This window comes from Chaetomium fimeti, assembly GCF_033439085.1.
Source record: "Chaetomium fimeti strain CBS 168.71 chromosome Unknown B0H64scaffold_5, whole genome shotgun sequence".
Lineage (NCBI taxonomy): Eukaryota > Fungi > Ascomycota > Sordariomycetes > Sordariales > Chaetomiaceae > Chaetomium > Chaetomium fimeti.
Genome location: NW_026944333.1, coordinates 965,271 through 984,307, shown reverse-complemented (window position 1 = coordinate 984,307; position 19,037 = coordinate 965,271). Strand labels below are relative to the sequence as shown.

The 19,037-nt window shown below is 55.7% G+C and overlaps 4 protein-coding genes across 4 annotated transcripts; 3 read left to right on the top strand and 1 right to left on the bottom strand.

Moving 5' to 3' along the window:
• Nucleotides 1-1,600: 1,600 nt before the first annotated feature.
• Nucleotides 1,601-4,019, top strand: B0H64DRAFT_343237 (uncharacterized protein). The gene is made up of 3 exons (XM_062801275.1): nt 1,601-2,379; nt 2,446-2,792; nt 2,883-4,019. The coding sequence occupies exons 1-3, from the start codon at nt 2,079-2,081 to the stop codon at nt 3,777-3,779; spliced, it is 1,545 nt and encodes a 514-aa protein (XP_062657607.1). The 5' UTR covers nt 1,601-2,078; the 3' UTR covers nt 3,780-4,019.
• Nucleotides 4,020-7,330: 3,311 nt separating this feature from the next.
• On the top strand, nt 7,331-10,019 carry B0H64DRAFT_374922 (uncharacterized protein; the record flags this gene model as incomplete). Its single annotated transcript, XM_062802381.1, has 2 exons — nt 7,331-9,434; nt 9,766-10,019. The coding sequence occupies 2 exons, from the start codon at nt 7,331-7,333 to the stop codon at nt 10,017-10,019; spliced, it is 2,358 nt and encodes a 785-aa protein (XP_062657606.1).
• A 1,196-nt stretch (nt 10,020-11,215) lies between these two features.
• B0H64DRAFT_462544 (uncharacterized protein) lies at nt 11,216-13,168 on the bottom strand (the record flags this gene model as incomplete). The annotated part of the gene is made up of 3 exons (XM_062807556.1): nt 12,447-13,168; nt 12,114-12,354; nt 11,216-12,058 (listed from the first exon to the last, which is right to left on the bottom strand). The coding sequence occupies exons 1-3, from the start codon at nt 12,833-12,835 to the stop codon at nt 11,216-11,218; spliced, it is 1,473 nt and encodes a 490-aa protein (XP_062657605.1). The 5' UTR covers nt 12,836-13,168.
• A 2,007-nt stretch (nt 13,169-15,175) lies between these two features.
• On the top strand, nt 15,176-18,049 carry B0H64DRAFT_361336 (sulfate transporter family-domain-containing protein). Its single transcript, XM_062801729.1, has 5 exons — nt 15,176-15,569; nt 15,625-15,770; nt 15,824-16,370; nt 16,436-17,286; nt 17,342-18,049. Exons 1-5 carry the CDS (start codon nt 15,323-15,325, stop codon nt 17,942-17,944), a joined length of 2,394 nt encoding a protein of 797 aa, XP_062657604.1. The 5' UTR covers nt 15,176-15,322; the 3' UTR covers nt 17,945-18,049.
• Nucleotides 18,050-19,037: the final 988 nt, after the last annotated feature.

Here is a 19,037-nt window from a genome sequence, read left to right as displayed (position 1 = left end):
GTGTTGAATCCATGTTTCCCTTTTGCTGGTTGGCCATGGTGACTCTATTCTGCGGTCTTGCGGCGTCCGATCCTCTGGTGTCAACCAGGCCACCATCTGGTTCAAGAGCAACATCTTGTCCCCTTTGGGGGCCAATACTTGCAGGTTGTCACACAAAGGCGGCTAGCAAAGCTGACAAGGCCGCACAAGGTCCGTGGCGTCTTTAAGCGATGGTCCGACGGCCACCATGGCATACTCCTCGAGCCACAGACTGCGGTTGGAGGCACCTCATCCCTACGGCGTTCTCTGCACGGATAGTGACTGGCAACGCTTGCGAGATGTGCTGGGGAATATGCAGCCACAAATCCCCCCAAGAGTGACCTGCAGCAGCAAAGAACTCAATGTTTATTGCTCGAATCAAACGTACCTTACATACAAGCACCAACCTATGGATAGCAACACACAGAAGTGGCGCTATGCGCATCTCGCCGAGATGGGAAGAGGCTGCGTCGGGGAGAAGTCCGTCCATCAGGCGATGGGGGGGCAGTCAGCCTTGGCGGCTGAGCGAAACAAGAGTCCGAGGGTTGGACAAGAACAAGGTGGGTGCTCTCCTCGGCGATTCGATTTTCTCACGCATACACCACGATGCCCGGCCCTTGTTGAGTCTGTTGGTCATGGGCTGCAGTCTCTCGGCGGCGTGGCGTAGACTGCTTGGCAGGCTCCTCCCGTCGGTTTGTCTGTTGCCGCGGTGCATGAAATGAAGAACCGTCGCAGCAGACGGAGCTAGAGCGGCGATGGAGTGGACAATGTTTAGGGTTGGTGGTCTGCACGGGGATATACGTACCCGAAATACCTATATACAATTTATGCGTATATTTCCCTCGTTATGTTGAACACATTGAGAGACTCAACAACAGAATTTGCGTACTTCGGGTGCGCTCGTGTGCTGGAACAACCTCTCATCATGTGAGCGCTCGCCGCTCAGTCGGTAACGATGGCGCCCCCTGCGCACACGCGCGCGTGCTTACCCGCAGCGGACTTGTGTCTTCCCGAGTGAGGGGGGCGGTGCTCATTGGTGGCTCTCCACACCCACAAGATATCTCATATACCAATGAGGACTCGGAAGAGAAGGGAGTCGGCCGGTCCGAACAATGCAGAACGCCCCAATGCCCGAAATCGGGTATCCATTACTTACATACTACCTTACCCTTTCCGAGTTGCTACGGACAGGCCCCGCCAGATGGTAAGTACACACGAACCGAGGTACATACATACCAGTCCTTCGTACCGAAAGTACCTCCTCTCTGACCATAACTTTACCCAGTGGTAATGCCCGGGTACAGCTTCCGGAATTCAATATGGGAGGTCATTGATTCCTTCGTGTCAGCAATTCTGAGGCTCGGCTGAATAGATTGCGCCATCGGGGGTCGTCTTCGTAAGTCTGGTAGAAGGTGTTGAATGGATCGGTTGCACGTTGCAACAAGTATTAGTGGACATGGGGGCACCCTGGAGGACAAGGATGCATGTCGCCTTGCGCAGATTCGATTACCTATGGAACCGACCAGACCCCTCCCGCTGTCGACTTCGAGCTCCGTCGGATCACTGCCTCCTCTTTCCTTCTATTCTTGGGCGGAGGCGTTGCGTTGTCAGCGGACTCATGGTCGCTCGGCGACCTTCGTCAACACCCATACGCTCGCATTTTCTCGCTCTCTGATGGCACTTGTGCTCTGTCGCGTGGTACAGCCCACCCCTCCAGCCAATTCTCCTCCGATTTGCCCCTTTTCGGTGGCTGTGATACTTCACCTATACGGCCCTGGGTCAGCCACATCAGCCCGCGTAGCCGACTCTCCATCATGATGTGCTCAGAATGGCTGCTAGCGGAGAAGCCGTTAAGCAACTGGATTCCTATGCAAGGAACGAGCATCCCATGCAAGGGCCAGGCGTTGCATTTGTGCGTTTGGTTCTCTGTGTCGCATCTGCTACCATGATCATCGAGTATAAAATATCAAGTATGTCTCCCGTACGTAGCAGGATTCTCAACTGGACCACCTTTCCTATCCTAGCTTTACCAAACCCTTCCCGTCCTCCCCACCATCATCATGCAAATATCACTGTTCTATCTTGTTGCGACGCTTGCCCTTGGCTTGAATGCCTCGGCCAAGAAGACGAACGGCACCTGCATCTGCTCCAACCGAGCCCTGGAGCGGTGCTTGATTGCCAGGAGCGTTCCCTTCAAAGTTCGGTGTGACTCCGACTGGGAAGACTACAGCAGGACGCATAACCTCCGTCTCCCGGTCACACCAGCTGCCATTGTGGTGCCTGACAATTCCAGGCACGTTTCGGCTGCCGTCGTCTGTGCTGGCCGGAGTGGGGTCAAGGTCCAGGCCAAGTCCGGTGGGCGTACGTTGCTCGCCTCCCCTCCGCCCCCCTTCACGTGTGTCAACCTCTAACGTCAAGTATGGACAGACTCGTATGGGTCATACAGTTCCGGTGGCATCGACGGCCAGGTGATGATCGATCTCCGCAACTTCAACGAGACCGTCCTATCCGGCAACGGGACCAACATCGCCATAGTCGGCGGTGGCGTTCGCTTGGGACCCATGGCTACAGCCATATACGAGCAAGGAAACAGAGCCATCTCTCACGGGATATGCCCGTCAGTGGGAATTGGTGGACACTCCACCCACGGCGGCTGGGGATTCACCTCACGAGCCTGGGGGCTTACCCTCGACCACATCGTCGCGATGCAGGTCGTGTTAGCAAACGGCACCGTGACCCGGGCAAGTCCAGACGTGAATCCAGATCTCTACTGGGTGAGTGACCGATGCCTTTCTTGGGCCGTGTTTTATGCGCGGCTTTCCCGTCGAGCAGGATGCTGACTCGTACCCTTCACCTGTCAACAGGCCATGCGAGGAGCTGCCGACAGCATCGGCATTGCCATTAGCATCTCGCTGAAAACCCAGGCTGCCCCCCAGGAAGTCCTCACCTTCATATACGAGTTCCAGACCATCCTCGAAAGCGTCCCGAAATCCGTGAGCGCGCTCATGGGCATCCAAGGCTACATGAGCAACTCGACCGCCGTCGACCGCCGCCTGTCCCTCTTGGTGCAGACCACCGTCAACCCGGACCCAGCCTCCGGGACCGTGAGCAAGAGCCTCGTGGTGGCGGGCATCTTCATGGGCAGCCTCGCCGAGTTCAGCTCCCACATCGAGCCGGAGCTTCTGCGGCGGGTGCCGGACGCGCCCACGGCACGCGACGTGCAGTCGCACAACTGGATTGACTCGCTCGCGCGGCAGAGCCCGGACGGCACGCTGGACGGCGCGCCCGAGTCGCTCGACTTCTTCGGCAACAGCGCGACGATCGACTCCCCGGGCCTGACCGAGGCGGCCGCGACGAGCTACTTCTCCTACATGCTGGACGGGCCGGCGCCGCCCGTCGGGTTCGAGTCCAGCATGGAGCTGTGGGGCGGCGCCGACGGGCAGATCGGCCTCGCGGCCAAGAACGCGAGCTTCGCCGCCTTCCCGCACCGCGACGTCTTCTGGACCGCCCACAACCGCGCCCAGGCCGCCCCCGACGTGCCCTTCCCCGACGAGGGCGTCGCCTTCCTGAACGGCCTGCGCGACGCCATTGTTGAGACACTCGACGTCCCCACGGGCGCCTACCCCAACCTGCTCGACACCAGCCTGACGCGGGAAGAGGCCCACGCGCTGTATTATGGGGATGAGGTGCTGGAGAGGTTGCGGCGTGTCAAGGCCGTGTACGATCCGAGGAATATCTTTTGGAATCCGCAGTCGATTTGAGCGTGCCTTGGGTAGATACCTAGGCAACTTGCGCATTGTTCCTTGGTTATTATGTAGGTACCTGTGGGCTACAATTTGTATTTATCACATCTTATTCGATAGATTAATTAGGGCAAAGAATCTTCGGGTCTGTGGTACCGAGAGTTCGTCGTCACACCCAATTCACACATCCGGATCAAAGCGAGGGGCTGCAAATCAGAGATGCGAGCGAATTGGGGAGGTTTCCTGTGTGTGCCAGACTTTGCGTGTGGTTGACGAAGAAATGTTCATTTGCCGGAGAATTCATGTTCCCTCCAGACATCTTCCGATGGACTGGATGCCACAGTTGGTACTATACGTCGCGATCGTTTGCGTTCCCCATAGGCTCCTCGTGGCACGTACACTCTCAATTCTCCCAGCTGTAAAAGTGGTAATAGTTGAGATTTACAAGGGTGTGCGAGATTCTGCAGGTAACTGGTAGGTTCCAGGTTGGTGGACTCGAGCAACGCAGTCATCACTGCCTCCATACACCAGTTTCGCACACTTTATGCCCTCGCGTCTCACGACGGACTCATGCTTCGCTTGCTAGGTTGTTTTGCTCCTGATTCAAGCCCTAGGGGCTTTTGCATACTTTCACCTAGGGGTGTGTGTGTCATTGAGATTCCGCCGAACGAAACACAGCTAGCTACAACCTGAACCTTAACCCTCCATCAAAAAGGACATCTGACCGCCAGCAACTCGCAACAGCGGATTTCGCTGTACCGAGATATTCTCTCCGGGTTGCACCAAAACGAATCCAGTACCTACCCTTCATCTATCTTTCTATCTTCTACCTTCGTTTATATTTTCTTTTCGCCCTTCGCATTCATTTTACCACCCTTTCCATCTCTAACCCCCACTTCCATTCTATCAACACCGTTAAGGAGGTATTTAATTCCTCAACTACTGCTGATCATATTCTTCACGCCATCGCTGGTACATGGGTACATTCCCCCTGCACAGCCCGCATTCACTGCGGGGGGAAACTCCCCATAAATTCTCGGAACCTACATCCATCAGCCTGTGCATAGATATGTGGTCCATGATCTCGCAGTTTCTGCAGTTGAAGAAACTATGGCCGCATTCTCTCTGGGTACTAGTAGGCTGCTGAGGTTGTGGTTCTTGCCTGCCTAGAAAGCGCTTCACCTTCGCCCTTAGCCCAGTCTTCAACTGCCCTGCAGACCGGTTAAGTTCTTTGTCTTTTGCCATGGGTTCGTGGTCTCCGACCAAGACTTCGTGGTCTGTGACCATGCCTTCGCAGCGCCAGATGGGAAGAGCTTTGTTAGGTAGGCTTGCGTCCGAAAAGAATCCACATTGGCAACATATCCAAGCAAAAGGCACCCTGTTCATTGCCAGAGGTTTGTCGTCTGTCGGCATGGCTTCGTGCCCTGTTGCCATAGTTTTCTGGTTTGTTGCCATGGTTTCGAAATGTACCTTGTAGGTATGTCGGCAAAAACTTCTAGAAATCTATTTCTAAACGACAGAGCATGCTTAAGGGCCCTGGCTTACAGGTTTATATATAACAATCGTTTTACCTTTCCATAGGTTGTTCTTTGTTCCTCAGAAGGTATCAACTGATATTCTAGGAACTAGCGGTTTACAAAGAGGTGATGGCCATTGATACTGGCAGCCGTTTAAAGCATGCTAAATACCACCCCTTCATTGCATTGTCTCCTTTTATAGTGGATTTACAGGCTAGCATCACCGTTTATACTTGAAGCACAATGAGAGCCATGGCTCGCACGCCCCTGAGCCCCTGAGCCTTGTAAACCCATAAACTGCATGGGTGGAAGCAACGGAAAACTGGGAAACCTACCTACTTATTTGTAAATTCACGTGGACAGGGAACCCAGTTTAACGTTTTAATTTGGCTCGATGTACTCGGCCTTGTGTGTGTGAATGGACTTGGTGCAGCAAAGCGGTGCCTCTAAGTAGGTACCTAGTTAGTTGAGTGTTTGTGCATGTTCTTGATGGGTACTTCTCTAATTTCTTGCCTTTTTGTTTGTTCGGGCATAGAGCTAAGCTACATTAGATATACGCCCCAACCTAACGACGGAATCATGGCTTGAGACCCATCAATACCTGACTGATGAGGGGCGAAGGTGGAGGAAGGGGAGCCCCGACCGCCTAAACCAATAGAGTAGAGGAGACGAGTAGTTACTTCGGCCCAGTTGGCACTATTCAATAGTAGTGGGCTATAGATCATGAGTCACTACGGAATGTTTCCCATAAGCCCGGGAACGGGTACTCCCTCTCACTCCAGGACTGGACTGCATTCCTGCAATATATACAATCCACGGAGGCATCAACATGACCCCACCTTTGGAAGGAGCCTAGGAGCTCGAGTCTATGTTGGGATACGTGATCCGGGACCCGACACCTTCTGCAGGTGAAGAGATGATGGCCGCATTTTTTCCAGCGCAGTGGAGGCTGCGTTCCCTTACTTAGACGGGCTATCGACCTCGCTAATAGAGGCCGGGCAAGCGCAGCTTCTTCATCTCTTGCTATAGCTTCGTGATCTACAGCCAGCCCTCTACAGCGCAAGTTGAGAAGAGCCTTATCAGTTATCTCCCCTTTCCAGGTGGTCTTACATTGGCAACATATCCATTCCATAGGCTTGGGTAGGGATAATATAGTACCGGTTCCCGTGGGTTTGGATGTAGTACCGTTGTCTATGGGTTTGGATGCAGTACCATTTCGCTGATCTTTGGTTTCTTGCTGAGATTCCATAGTTGTGAGTAAAAGATCCAGGTCTTGGAGATATCTGTTCCTAGTTTCTAACCTATTCTATATCTAGGTAGTTTTGAACTGCTCTGTTTCTCGCTTCCAAACCATTCTAAACGATTCCAAACTCGAACTAATACGATTATATAATACTTAGCAACTCTTCTTTGTTTACAAACCCAGCGGCTTAGGTTCGGGACTGACTGTTTATACCACGAACATGGACATAAAACTACGTATATAGGGCTTTGTTATAGTTTTCTCCATTGATAGCTTTAATGGAATGGGCGGGGCTCTCTCATAGCTGCTTAAATACATAAACTGGGAAATATTGGTGTAATACAGAGAACGCTACCAAAGAATTGCGAAACTGTGTCCCCGAGCCCCTGAAGTGGGCAACTCTGAGTCGTCCTGGACTGTAAGTATCGACACACGCCATCAACAACGAATCCAACAGCTTTCTTTTCCACAATTCTCTCTTACTGGAGCGGCCCGGTTTCTTTCTTATTCTTCAGTTCTTGACGTTTGCGACATAACAAAGCATACAAGCTCGCCGGGCGACAAAGCAGAAACAAACGAAGCCCAAGTTGGTGCGGGTGGCGTTCCCGTGATACGCCCCCTGAAGCTTTGACCCACCCACCTCTCGAGTCTCGATTTACCGCTCGCCAGAGTCAGCCTGCTCCATCCTCCAGCCCTTCATCTCTAGTTTGTGGTGACTCTAAGAATACATGCACGTGTCAATCACCTTCGGGGCTCATCACCGCTTCCAAGGAACTCCCAAGCTACAGCACCCAAAGGAATGAGCTGCCATGTCCCAACGTCCGGAATTTGGACCGCCACAGTTCTTGCGCATGGTTGCCGTGGGACTGCAGGCCCTGACGGTGGCGTGCCTCGCCTCATGGCTTGTGCTATTCCACGGTCGCCGAGCGCCCCCCGAAGGCGCCCAGTCTCATGAACGCGCGAAGAACGAAGCATTGACAACGGAAGGGGACGACGAGACGGCCAACCAGCTTGTCTGGATCGGGAACGAGACCAACACCGCCGATGAACCTGTACCCTTCAACAGGGATCCATTCAGCCTCCTACACTTCCGCGTCCGCCTCCCTGCCGGTCACAACAGCGAGCCGAGCTCTGGGCCACACGCTCAGCCGGTCGAGCTCGTTTTCCACTCTTCTTGGTCGCTCACCCCAGACGCCATCTCGCTTCACATCAGCAGCGATGGTGTTTCTGCGTTCCATGGTAGCTATCTACGCCAGTATCCTTTGTATGACCGAGACCACTCCGGAAACGTCGCAGTCCGCGACGCAGGCACGATTCAGGTGTGTTCTCCATATATCGCCAAAGAGAATGTGACGAAACGGCGTATGGAGACCTTGCGTCTGGTCATCATCGCTACCGTGTTGTCGTTTGTAAGCATCACTCTGGGAGTCGCCGACACGTTTACTCGCAGAGACAACGACAGCGTCAGCCAGTTCACTTGGCCGCAAGCCACAGAGAGTCAGCCGCTTGAGCTTTGGGACCGGGCGTGGGATATTCTGGAGGTTTGGGCCGAGGTGACGGAGCCCCTGATGCCGGACGAAGCACCTAACGACCGCAACAACGTATACGCCGCCTTCCACAGCCTGCCGAGCCCGCACCAAACCATCTCAGAGTTTTGTGATCAGCTCTCCTTTATTTTATCGAGCACGTCGGGGGCAAATGCGAGAGCGCCGGTCGGTAGCACGAACACACGGGAAACTATTGCTGAAGCATGCGATACCGCTGACAAGAACCTGGATCAATTTGATTCCGACTGGGCAGATCTCCTGTCTTACTTCTCGCGTGGGTGGCTTAAGCGACCAATCCAAGAGCTCTACTCGGCGGGATACAATACCAGCCGCTTCCAGCACATGAAGGAGGAAACCACCACTGATGGAAGGGATGAAAGCTCAGGGTATGGTTTCTTGAAATTGGAGGGGGCGGGTGTCACCGGTCCGGGCAATTTCAGCCATACCTTCAACAACCAAACAGCCCTACGACTCTTGGCGATTGCCAACCCGTCTTTCCCCAGATTACGACCTTCGGCTGCCAACATGACTCGTCGCCTACGCAGCGTACAAGCACGAGCCAGGACCGCAGCCGAATCTATCGCGGTGGTATCCGAGCTTCTGCCCCAGGAGCTGCGCGCGCAAGCGGGACACGACCGGGAAGCGACCCCAGACGCATCCTTTGCAAAACAATGGGCGGGTTTCGACCTTTACAGCTGGTGGAGCGGCGACGAGACGGCTAGCGGTTACGGCTCCGCCGCGACGGCGCGCGCGGCCAGGGAGGTGGCCCGGCTCCACGGTGTCGTGAAGGCATTCCATGCTGACGTGACGGAGAGCGTACGGCGTGCCAGCGCTATCGAATCTTCCCTGGACATGTTGGAGCAGAAGGTCACCGCGCTGGTGCAGGCGAAGGAGCCGAAACAAGGCCGGGGCTTGGATGGGGCATGGACGGCCCTGGGATGGAGGGCAGACTGCGGATGCGAGAGCGAGACGCAGACTTCTTCTCCCATCAGAGCGGCTGCCACCCCGGTTATCGTGGCATACTTCGTGCCGTCCGCCGAGACGCTCTTCCAGGGTATGAAAAGGACGTACCGCCTGCTTATCGACAAGCAAGCGTCGGCCATTCGGCGGCGGGAAGGCGCATTTGGGGAAAGGGAGAGGACGTCGCAGAAGAGGTGGCACGACTATTCCCTCGAGCACGGAGGAGGAGGGGCTGCGGACGAGGAGGGCTGCCTCGATATGTCTGTAGATGAGAATGGGAAGAGGAAGTGCTTGAGGCTGGACGAGGTCGGAGCGAGAGTTGGTAGTAGACTCCGGGCCGAATTTGGAGCAGAAAGGCTCGTTGGTATGGACTTTGATCGCGGCGGTGTGGAAGAGCCATTGCCCGGTGGGTAGTCGGAGCTGGTTAGTGTCCTTCGTCTCCGCCAAGCCATCTTCCACCCCTTCTGTCCTCGAGACTTTGATCAAAGATTCCTTTGAGTCCAGACATCGAGTGACTCCCCGAGGGCCTATCCAAAGCTCAAACTCGTTTGGTGCGGGGCATGTGTTCTGTCGAAGCTGCGTCTAGTCGTACATGGCACTGGAGAGCGTAACGAAAACGAACAGCGGGTGTCCCGCGTGAAACAAGTTACTTTCCGACGTCCAGAAGTCGTTACCGGCCCCCCCCTCATCGAGACGAAACGAACGGTTTTGCCTTGGAACGGGCCTTCGACAATGAGGCCACGCCGCCGAGGAAACGAGATCAATGGATGTAGCCGACCACCGGAAATACTCCCACGTTCCTTGCTGGCAGCGACACGGGTCCATCAAAGAGCACGGCTCATCGAAAATGGAACCCACTGCCGAAGACGTCGCCTCTCTCCTGGGTCGTGTGGTGCGAGACGATGACGGTAACTCCGTGGGCATCGGGGGTGACTACGACGATGAGGGTGACACGGAGGTCGAAGAGACGGACTGGACGAATAGCTGGTGAGATGGACGACTCTGTCGACGAATGGGGTCAAGAAACCTTGACGGAAGTTCGCAGCGTGAACAACTTCAAGTACCCTGAAGTATGACTATCAAGGAGGGGGTTTGGGACCCCAAAGCGAGGCACCTACCCGTGGAGGGGAGATAGAGACGTAGCTAGAGGTTAACTCCGAAGCTTAGCACTTTTGGTACCTAGGTAGGGTTTGTCTTGGGGTCCCGGCCCTCTCAGGCGTTCACGAGGTTTCAGAGGCAACCACGCACTTCCGTTCTTTTTCAGCACTCGCAGGAGTCACACCATTTTTCGGCGTCTGTGACCGTGGCCATCTGCCCGTAGGGCACGCGCGTAGGCGCAAACCCAAGGCATCATTCTCACACACTCACCCTTCGACGACCCGGGGTGTGGAGCTCAAGGGTAGAGGTAGTGATGTACGTGGATACGTACGGATGTAGTGTATGTGTGCGTGTGTATGTACACACATAGTACACGAGTGTATTAAAGGGTTACGCGCGCCGCACCATCGGGCCGCTGGGTGTGGCGCGCGCGCAGGTAGTCGCCAGTCGGAGGCGGACGGCTGCGATCCCGAAAGGGGGGGGCGGGGGAGTTGTAAGAACCTTAGGTACTTACGACTATGTAAATCGTGTAGTGCATACGCTAGTGTAAGTACACTAGCGAGGCTGAGCGGAAGCTACACGCCGGGAAACCCCATTTCCTTGCTGCTGCGCGATGTGGGGAGCAATGTATGTACAGAATAGTGTACATATGTACGGATGAGTGGCGGTCTGGGCGGCCGGGGTGGGCCCTCCCCTGCTGCCGTTGATCTGGGGATGCGTGGGGGCTTTCTGATGGCAGCTGGGAAACGTCCCGCCGGCCGGGGGGGTATGGTAGTACAAAGAGCGGGGGAGCCGTCCATCGGCTGGGAGTGAGGGGTTAAGAGGTACCAGTAGGGGCAGGATTGGGGGATACGACGGGGATGAGGAAGGTGAGGCGGGAGAGGTTCGGGTTTTAGAAGAATGGGTTGTCCGTCTCTGGCGTCCCAAATAGAATTGAGAATTATGTGGTTGGACGTTACTGATTATATCACCAACCCGCGAATGTGATGTTGACAGAAATGGGACGGTAGTGTGCGGACAGCCGGAATTACTAGGTACCTGTATTATCAATGCAGTTCTACTCAACAATAATGCAGATATCATGATGCTTCAACCCCCGCTGCCTCCCATAGCCGGAGGATTCAATGGTGAACTCGCCACTGTATCCCCTCTACCACGTCGACACTGGCACTGTTCCAACTCACTCTCCACTTCTTTCAACCTTCTCACCGTCTCCCTGTTCCTCTCCTTCAGGTCTTTGATAAAACCCACGGCCATCTCGACAATGTCGAGCTTGCTACTTGGTACTCCCGGCCGAACCACGAAATCCGCGTCCTTCGGCGCCTGCGGCGCGGCTTGGTCTTCACCGCCAGTCCCGGAGGGGAGTAACTTCTGTATCTCTCGTATTGCGATGGTCAATCTGTTGCGGCGGGTCTTCTCGGACAGTTTGTGGGCGATCCGTTTAGAGTCCACCTTGGACGAAGAGGAGCTATCCCGGTAGGCGATTTCGATTTCGCTTCCGCTAGCGGCCACCGGGTGGTCGTGGCTGAGCTGGGGGAAGAAAGCGGCGGCGGCATCCGAGGCCTCAAACCAGTCGGTATTATAGTCGAAGTCTGGGATATAAGGTCTCTCTGGGCGCGCGGCCGGGTGGTGGCTTGGTATCGAGGCCGATGTCTTCGCTGGTTTGGTCACCCGGTGTGAGCTTCGCCGCCGGGGCTTCTGGGTTGAGGGCAGTGTCGGCATCGGCAGGCAAAAGTCTTCAAGGCTGTCGTTGCGACTCTGGATCGAGTCGGAGTCGTCATCGACACTGAATTCTGGGCGGGTTGATTGCCATAAGCGCCCGTCGTGAGGCTGCTCACCAAACGAGGCCCATTCCGCCTGCAGAGCCGCCGTCGACTGTGGAAAGTGGGTAGATATGGTGTTGTTGGCGGCCGGCGCAGGGTGAGAAGTTATCTGGCCTCGGGTTTAGCGGTCAAACGCCCCGAAAATGCTTCGGTGTGGGACTCACATGGCTGTCAGGGGAAAGAGCCTGGCTTTCGCCAGGCCAATCCCGAGCGTAAAGGGTTGGAAGACTGGGCTCAAACACCTGCCGAGGCTGTCGTTTTGCGGGCGCCGGCCGATAGCGGTCGGGTCCGACACCCGAGGACGGAGTCTTGTCATCGTCGAGGTGCCTCTCGGGAAAGGAGCTCTCAGCCTCGAAATCAGGGCTGTAGGCCGGACGGCCTGCAGCTGTGGATTGCATTTCCGATCTTCTTATTGCAACGACGTCACTCAAGTCCGATTCCGATGTCGCGTGGACTTGGAGGAATGGGTTACAGTGGCTCAGTGGTTGTCCGCTGACGCAAGAGCAGTGCATGCTTGCGTTTTCGGGTTCCCTGCGACTCGTGCAGCAAAGATGAGGAGGTGTTTGAGCACACCATCGTCGTGGGCCAGGAGGCCATCATAAGCGCCAGGGACCCGAGTCCCCAACTTGGAGAGCCTTGGGCACCCAGACTCGGGCCGTCTTGGTCCCGAGTACCCCCAATTTTGGCGGACGAGGCCGCTGCAAAAGCAGTGACTGAGACAACCGAACGAAGCAATAGCCTGCGTTCGTCGAGAGCAAGTTGGGGGACAAAGATGGATTCGCCACGTAAACAGCATGTAACACCCAGCAGGATGGACCTGCGCGATAGGTTCGCCAAGCTGGGGTTCCTGTCTTGCAAATGGAGAGACAGCACGGCGGAGCTGCATTGCGTAAGAAGGCGTGATAACGCCACTGGCACAGGAAGGTCGGGTCACGAGCCAAATAACCTGGCCAGGAATGGTGTTATTCCCGTGATATCGAAGCTTAAAAATGCCTTTTCAACTAGATCCTCTCCTTCTCATCAATACTTTGTCTTTCAGCTTGAGCGGTGGTTCATGTGCTCGTGTGTGTCTTGGTGGAAGTGCACCGTGGGCTGTTAAGCTGGCTGCTCGGCTACTCAGTTGTTACTTAGTCCTTCTCATGACGACATACAGGGACGGCAAGGGCCATCTAACGAAGACTCAAACAGTCGGCGTCGCCGCATCGGGTGAGGGAACAAGGAGCTTGGGAATGCGAGCGTTTGGCGCTCCGCTCCCCTGGCGCCGAGAACGCCCAAGATCGCGAACACCGGCGAAGGTTCTCCGAGCCTGCTTCTCGAAGCTGGGCTGACGTTTTGACGGCATGGCTCATGGTTTCCCGAACGTGTGCGCGACTGAATCCAGCCACATCGAGGCACAATCCATGCCTGTCAAATTGCCACGGTCATCGGCAAACCCGCGCACGCATCGAGATCGGCATTCCCACGAACCTCGCCATCGCACCAAATTGCCGGGTCTGATGGGGGATCTCGTCCTCCCCGAGAACGTGAGCCTGCCTCATCTCGAGACAACGCTGACCCGGTGTTCAGCTGAATGTTTCAATTTCCACGCAGGAACCACGTTGCTGGGCCTCGGGGGGGCCGAGGACGTGGAGGACAAATTGCGGGAGGGTTGGGGTCGTCGCGTGCCGTCTGCAGAGTCCTCGGAACGGTTGGTCGTCGAGGGATTGTGGTTGATTGCGCAAGAGAACCCCTGAAATGTCGTCATGCGCAAGAGGCGGGCAACACCTCCCTTTTTGTCTTCTTTGGGCGGAGGGCATGCTGCGGGCTGCCCCCACGTTCTAACTAAAATCTGACCAAGAAGCCAAGATGGGGAAATGATGATAGGTTCGAGTGAAACCTGGAAAGCCACGGCGGGGAGCACCGGGAGCTCGTGCGTGTGGGAAACAAAGCAACACAATACGGCCCAGGTGTGGAAGGAAGGAAGGAGGTTGAATTGGTTCAGAAGCCCCGAAAATGGTGTGATTGAGCTGCCTACAGCTCAAAGCCAATCATGTCTCAAGAGGAGCCGAAAGAGTGGGCCATTTTATGGATGGCACTTGCCGGAAGCGGAAGCGACCGAAACAGCTCGACGGTGTGAGCCCGCCAACCCAGCCCAGCTCTCTTCGTTCCTGCCCAAGGGACGGGATGCATGCAGCTTTTGGGTTCTTGTGCCATACTTGTACGGAAAGCGCAATTCGACACAGGCAGGGCTTTGCCATGGCTTTGCGCCATCCTGCACCATCAAAGGTCGCCTTCTCTTGTCTGTTTGCCGGGTCACCCAGGACGGGCGCCCACGTCGCCCAGCATAACGCCCCGAGTTGAACAAGCTTCCCAAGCTTCCCAAGCTTCCTGGGGTATTCTTGGTCCCCCTGGAGCGAGGGCGTCTCGTTGGCCACTCTGCATGTCCGGATGGGACCTGTGATTGGCGTCCGCGAGCCCCTACCAGGCTCACCTCAATATCACGGTTTATCACCGCGGAGTTTCGACATCGAGGCAGCCAAGAGATCCCATACATGCAAGCAACAATGGGGGTTTGTGCAAGACCACGTCTTGGGGGGTGAGGACTTTTCAGTTTCCGTGCCCCCCCGGTTTGGAAAGGTGGTTACCTTGACTCCTCCCCGCCTTTTCTGCTCCATCCGCAGCCGCCGTCGTCGATACCAACCGGGTCTCAGGGAAGAAGACACTGGGTAGGTACCTGGTACCTTCTCGGGGGATCCACAGCGGCTGGAGGACTTTCTGCTTGATGTCTCTCTTGTCTAGCGAATTACAGCAATCCAACAGCTTCTGGAACAACCTGCTCAAGCAGCCTTCTTGTTCACTACGCCGGGGTCCTGGGGTTCTCATCATCCGTTACACGAACACCCGAGGATCCGCAAGGGAACCCATGCCCTTCCAAGGTAGCCGGCTGCACCACCTGCATAACCACCCTACCCCAGTCCCGGTCTTCGCCGCGTGCTTGCAGGCCCTCGCGTGGAGGACGAGCGAGGGGTTTCTCCATTCCCGTGTGTCATCGCCGCCCGTCTGGCTGGGAAGATCAGCGAGAGCCTGTGGCCATCCCGCGGCACCAACCAGCATGCACAAGACGCCTCCGAACGCGTGCTCGAACTATCAGATCGAGACCCTGTTTGCCACCCCCGATGTTTCGTCCTTTGCCTCGTTAGCCTGCCGTGAGAGCTCACACAAGAAGCTCAGCTGAACGCAGGGGCCTCAACATCACATTTGGGGGTCACCCAGTCGAGCACGTGAAGCTACTACATCTTCTTTCCCATTCATATAAGACGCAACCTGCGGATCACCGTTTCCTGCCGCTGCAACCTCAATCCCAACGCGTCCCACACCGCGACAGTCGACAAACATGGCTCCGAGCAATCGTACTGACCGCGTCAAAGCGTTCTTCGGGATCGATCCCGACCAGGCTGTTGACGACTCGGCCTTCTATGCTGACGGCTCCTACGTCGAGGAAGAGCCCACTGTCGCCGAGGCCTTGCTCCAACTCTTCCCCACAATACCCGGAACCATCGCGTACCTCAAGGAGTTGTTTCCATTCCTCGGTTGGATCTTTCATTACAATCTAACATGGCTGCTGGGTGATTTCATCGCCGGTGAGTGCCGAACCAAGTCACGCCTTCTCGATGTAGACATGGCTAACAGCTATAGGCGTCACGGTTGGTTTTGTCGTCGTGCCGCAGGGCATGGCTTATGCCCTTCTTGCAAACTTGCCTGCCGAATTTGGCCTTTACACATCCTTCGTCGGCTTCATTCTGTACTGGGCGTTTGCGACCTCCAAGGACATCACCATTGGCGTCGGTTAATCCTCTCCCCCTTCTTCTTTTCTCGCGCACTAACCGTGTCATAGGCGGTTGCCGTCATGTCCACCATTGTTGGGAACATCGTCATCAACGTGCAAAGCACTCACCCAAACCTCAGCGCTGAGACCATCGCCCGAAGCCTTGCCCTAATCTCCGGCATCGTCCTCCTGTTCTTGGGTCTTGTCAGGCTGGGCTTCCTTGTCGAGTTCATCTCATTGGTCGCTATCGGAGCTTTCATGACGGGCTCTGCCATAAGCATCGCCTCTGGCCAAGTTCCCGGCCTCTTGGGTATCTCCGGTGTCAACACGCGCCAGTCGACCTATCTCGTCATTATTGAAACCCTCAAGGGCTTGCCGAGGGCCAAACTAGACGCTGCCATGGGGCTGTCTGCTTTGTTCGGCCTCTACTTCATCCGTTGGTTCTGCAACTACATGGGTCGGAAGCACCCTCGGCGCCAAAAGATGTGGTTTTTCCTCTCAACCCTGCGCATGGCTTTCATCGTCATCCTCTACATCCTCGTCAGTTGGCTAGTAAACCGCAACATTAGCGACGCGTCCGAGGCCAAGTTCAAGATCCTGGGACGAGTCCCCAGTGGTAAGTGTCACCTGCACCTTATGGTAATCATGGTCTCTAAAAGTGCTGACATGATCCCATACCAGGCTTCCAGCACGTTGGTGCCCCTGAACTTAACGTTGAAATTCTCCAGGCCCTCGGTCCAGACATTCCGATGACAATCTTGGTTCTTTTGATCGAGCATATATCTATCTCCAAGTCGTTCGGCCGTGTCAACAATTACATCATCAACCCCTCTCAAGAGCTTGTCGCCATCGGCTTTACCAATGTTTTCGGCCCATTCCTCGGCGGGTATCCGGCTACCGGGTCGTTCTCACGAACAGCGATCAAGTCAAAGGCCGGTGTCAGGACTCCTCTCGCCGGTATTTTCACCGCCATCATCGTTCTCTTGGCTCTGTACGCATTGACATCCGTCTTCTTCTACATCCCATCCGCCGGGCTTTGTGCCATCATCATCCATGCCGTTGGTGACCTCATCTCCCCTCCAAGAGAAGTCTACCAGTACTGGCAGACGTCCCCTATCGAATTCGTCATCTTCTTCGCCGGTGTTTTCGTCTCCATTTTCACTTCTATTGAGAATGGTATCTACGTCACCGTCGCGGCATCAGCCGCCTTCTTACTCTTACGTGTCGCCAAAAGCCCCGGCAGGTTCCTCGGCAAGGTGAATGTCCACAGCATCACACGTGCCAACGTCCGGGGGGATTCCTCCCCTCAGGAGAGCGGCGGTGAGAGAGGTCACATTGGCTTCCTTGACCTTGGGCGAAACGACTTATCCAACCCGGACATTAACATCAAATCTCCTTACCCCGGAGTTTTCGTTTACCGTTTCAGCGAAGGCCTTAACTATATCAACTCAGCCCGGCACCTCGATCACCTGACGATCTACATCTTCAAGCACACGCGCCGCAGCCAGCTGGACAAGTACGACAAGATCGGCGTAAGTCACCAGCCCCCCTCGCCCCCCGAACCATCTTCTCTAACAGCCCATGCAGGACCGCCCCTGGAACGACCCTGGCCCCCGTCGCGGACAAGCCGCCAACACGGAAGAGATGGCCGCGCGCCCCACCCTGCGCGCCGTCATTCTCGACTTTACCGGCGTCAACACCCTCGACGTGACCGCTGCCCAGGCGCTCATTGACCTCCGCAACCAGTTCGACCGCTACGCCACCCCGGACCGTGTCGAGTGGCACTTTGCGGGCGTCTCCAGCCGCTGGACCAAGCGCGCGCTCGTCGCGAGCGGGTTCGGCGCCGACAGCAGGCGCACTCGTGTCATTGTTGGTTCCGCCCCTTCGGGTGACGACAAGAGCGAGCTGGAGCCGCTGATCGGTGCCGCCGAGACTGGTGTTGATTGGGCGAGAGCCGCTGGGAGCCTGAAGGGAGTTGAGACTCGGTCCAAGGCGAGAGAGGTCGATATCGAGGCCGCTGGCGCGGAGAGCGTGGTCTCGCCTGTTCCCTCATCAAACGTCGGCGGGAGGAGGCTAGTGCCGATATACGGGGTGAACAGGCCGTACTTCCACGTCGATATTGAGACGGCGGTGGCGAGCACGGTTCAGAGTTTGCAGGGGCGCGGGTCGGAGTGGAGTGGACGGGAATAGAGGATGGTCTTGGGATAACTAGAGGGGTTTTTGGTTCAATGCCTGGTTTGTTTCTTTTTTGGGAAATGGGGAACCTTTCTGGTTAGTTATCAAGTGGTATCCGACACCGCCTTGTTGGTTTTGGAATATACGAGGTCATTCGCAATACAAGGTAGACGGACGCAGTTCCGCCTGTTCTCCAGGGCACACTAGCCCCGGTGGTTGCATTCCAAAACTACTCAGGTGTATGTGCCACCCCATACAACACTGTGTTGCCCAGTCCATGGGCTCAAAGCCACCGTGTGATGTGCAGCGAATCGGCCCGTGACATTGTAAGCTGCGAGTGGGGCCGGATTCTTCGCCGATCCCGGCTCAACGTCCTCGCCAAGCCGGCCGCATGAGCCGAGGAAAGGTGGGTCGTCCCCGATAACCCCGGTCTCCCGCTCAGCCCCGGGCGACGCAATGCTGATCCGCTCAGGGACGAGCTCGATCATAAACATCATGCATACGACTTATTAAGCAGCTCTGCTTGTGCGGTGGGATTTGTTATTTGGTGGCGACCACCGCCTTGATGTACACACCACAGCCTCCATATGGACGTGGCACATACAGGGTTACAGCGAGCGGCACCTTTGTCATTGGGCATACACATGGTATGATGCGTAAATAAACTCACTTCCTTGGCGCTATATCAGGCACCCAGGGCGGCCCTGGTTCCTCACAGAAGTTGTGCGATGCTGCTTTTGCGGAGCCTTTCCCGTACAGAGTCATGACATCCCGAAACCACCATGGGCGTCCCCCCCAGGGGTTGAGGGATCCAGTTTTACAACAAGAACTCTCCCCTCAAGCTTGATAGCCTCAGGTGGGGGCTCGCTGACAAGCGCGTGCCTCACGTTGGGAAATATGGCCAGACTGGAGATGTGCCGTGTGGATGTGTTCGGTCACGTTATAAAGAGAGGGGGCATTTTTACCCCTGATTATAGGGAACCGAGATAAGTTAAATTATGTGCACGCACACCTGGGAACAAGATCATGGGTCGAGAACGGTAAATACCTAGATACATAATCAGAGCGATATTTGGTGCTAATGAAGCTTAGTTGTTTTGAGTAGAGA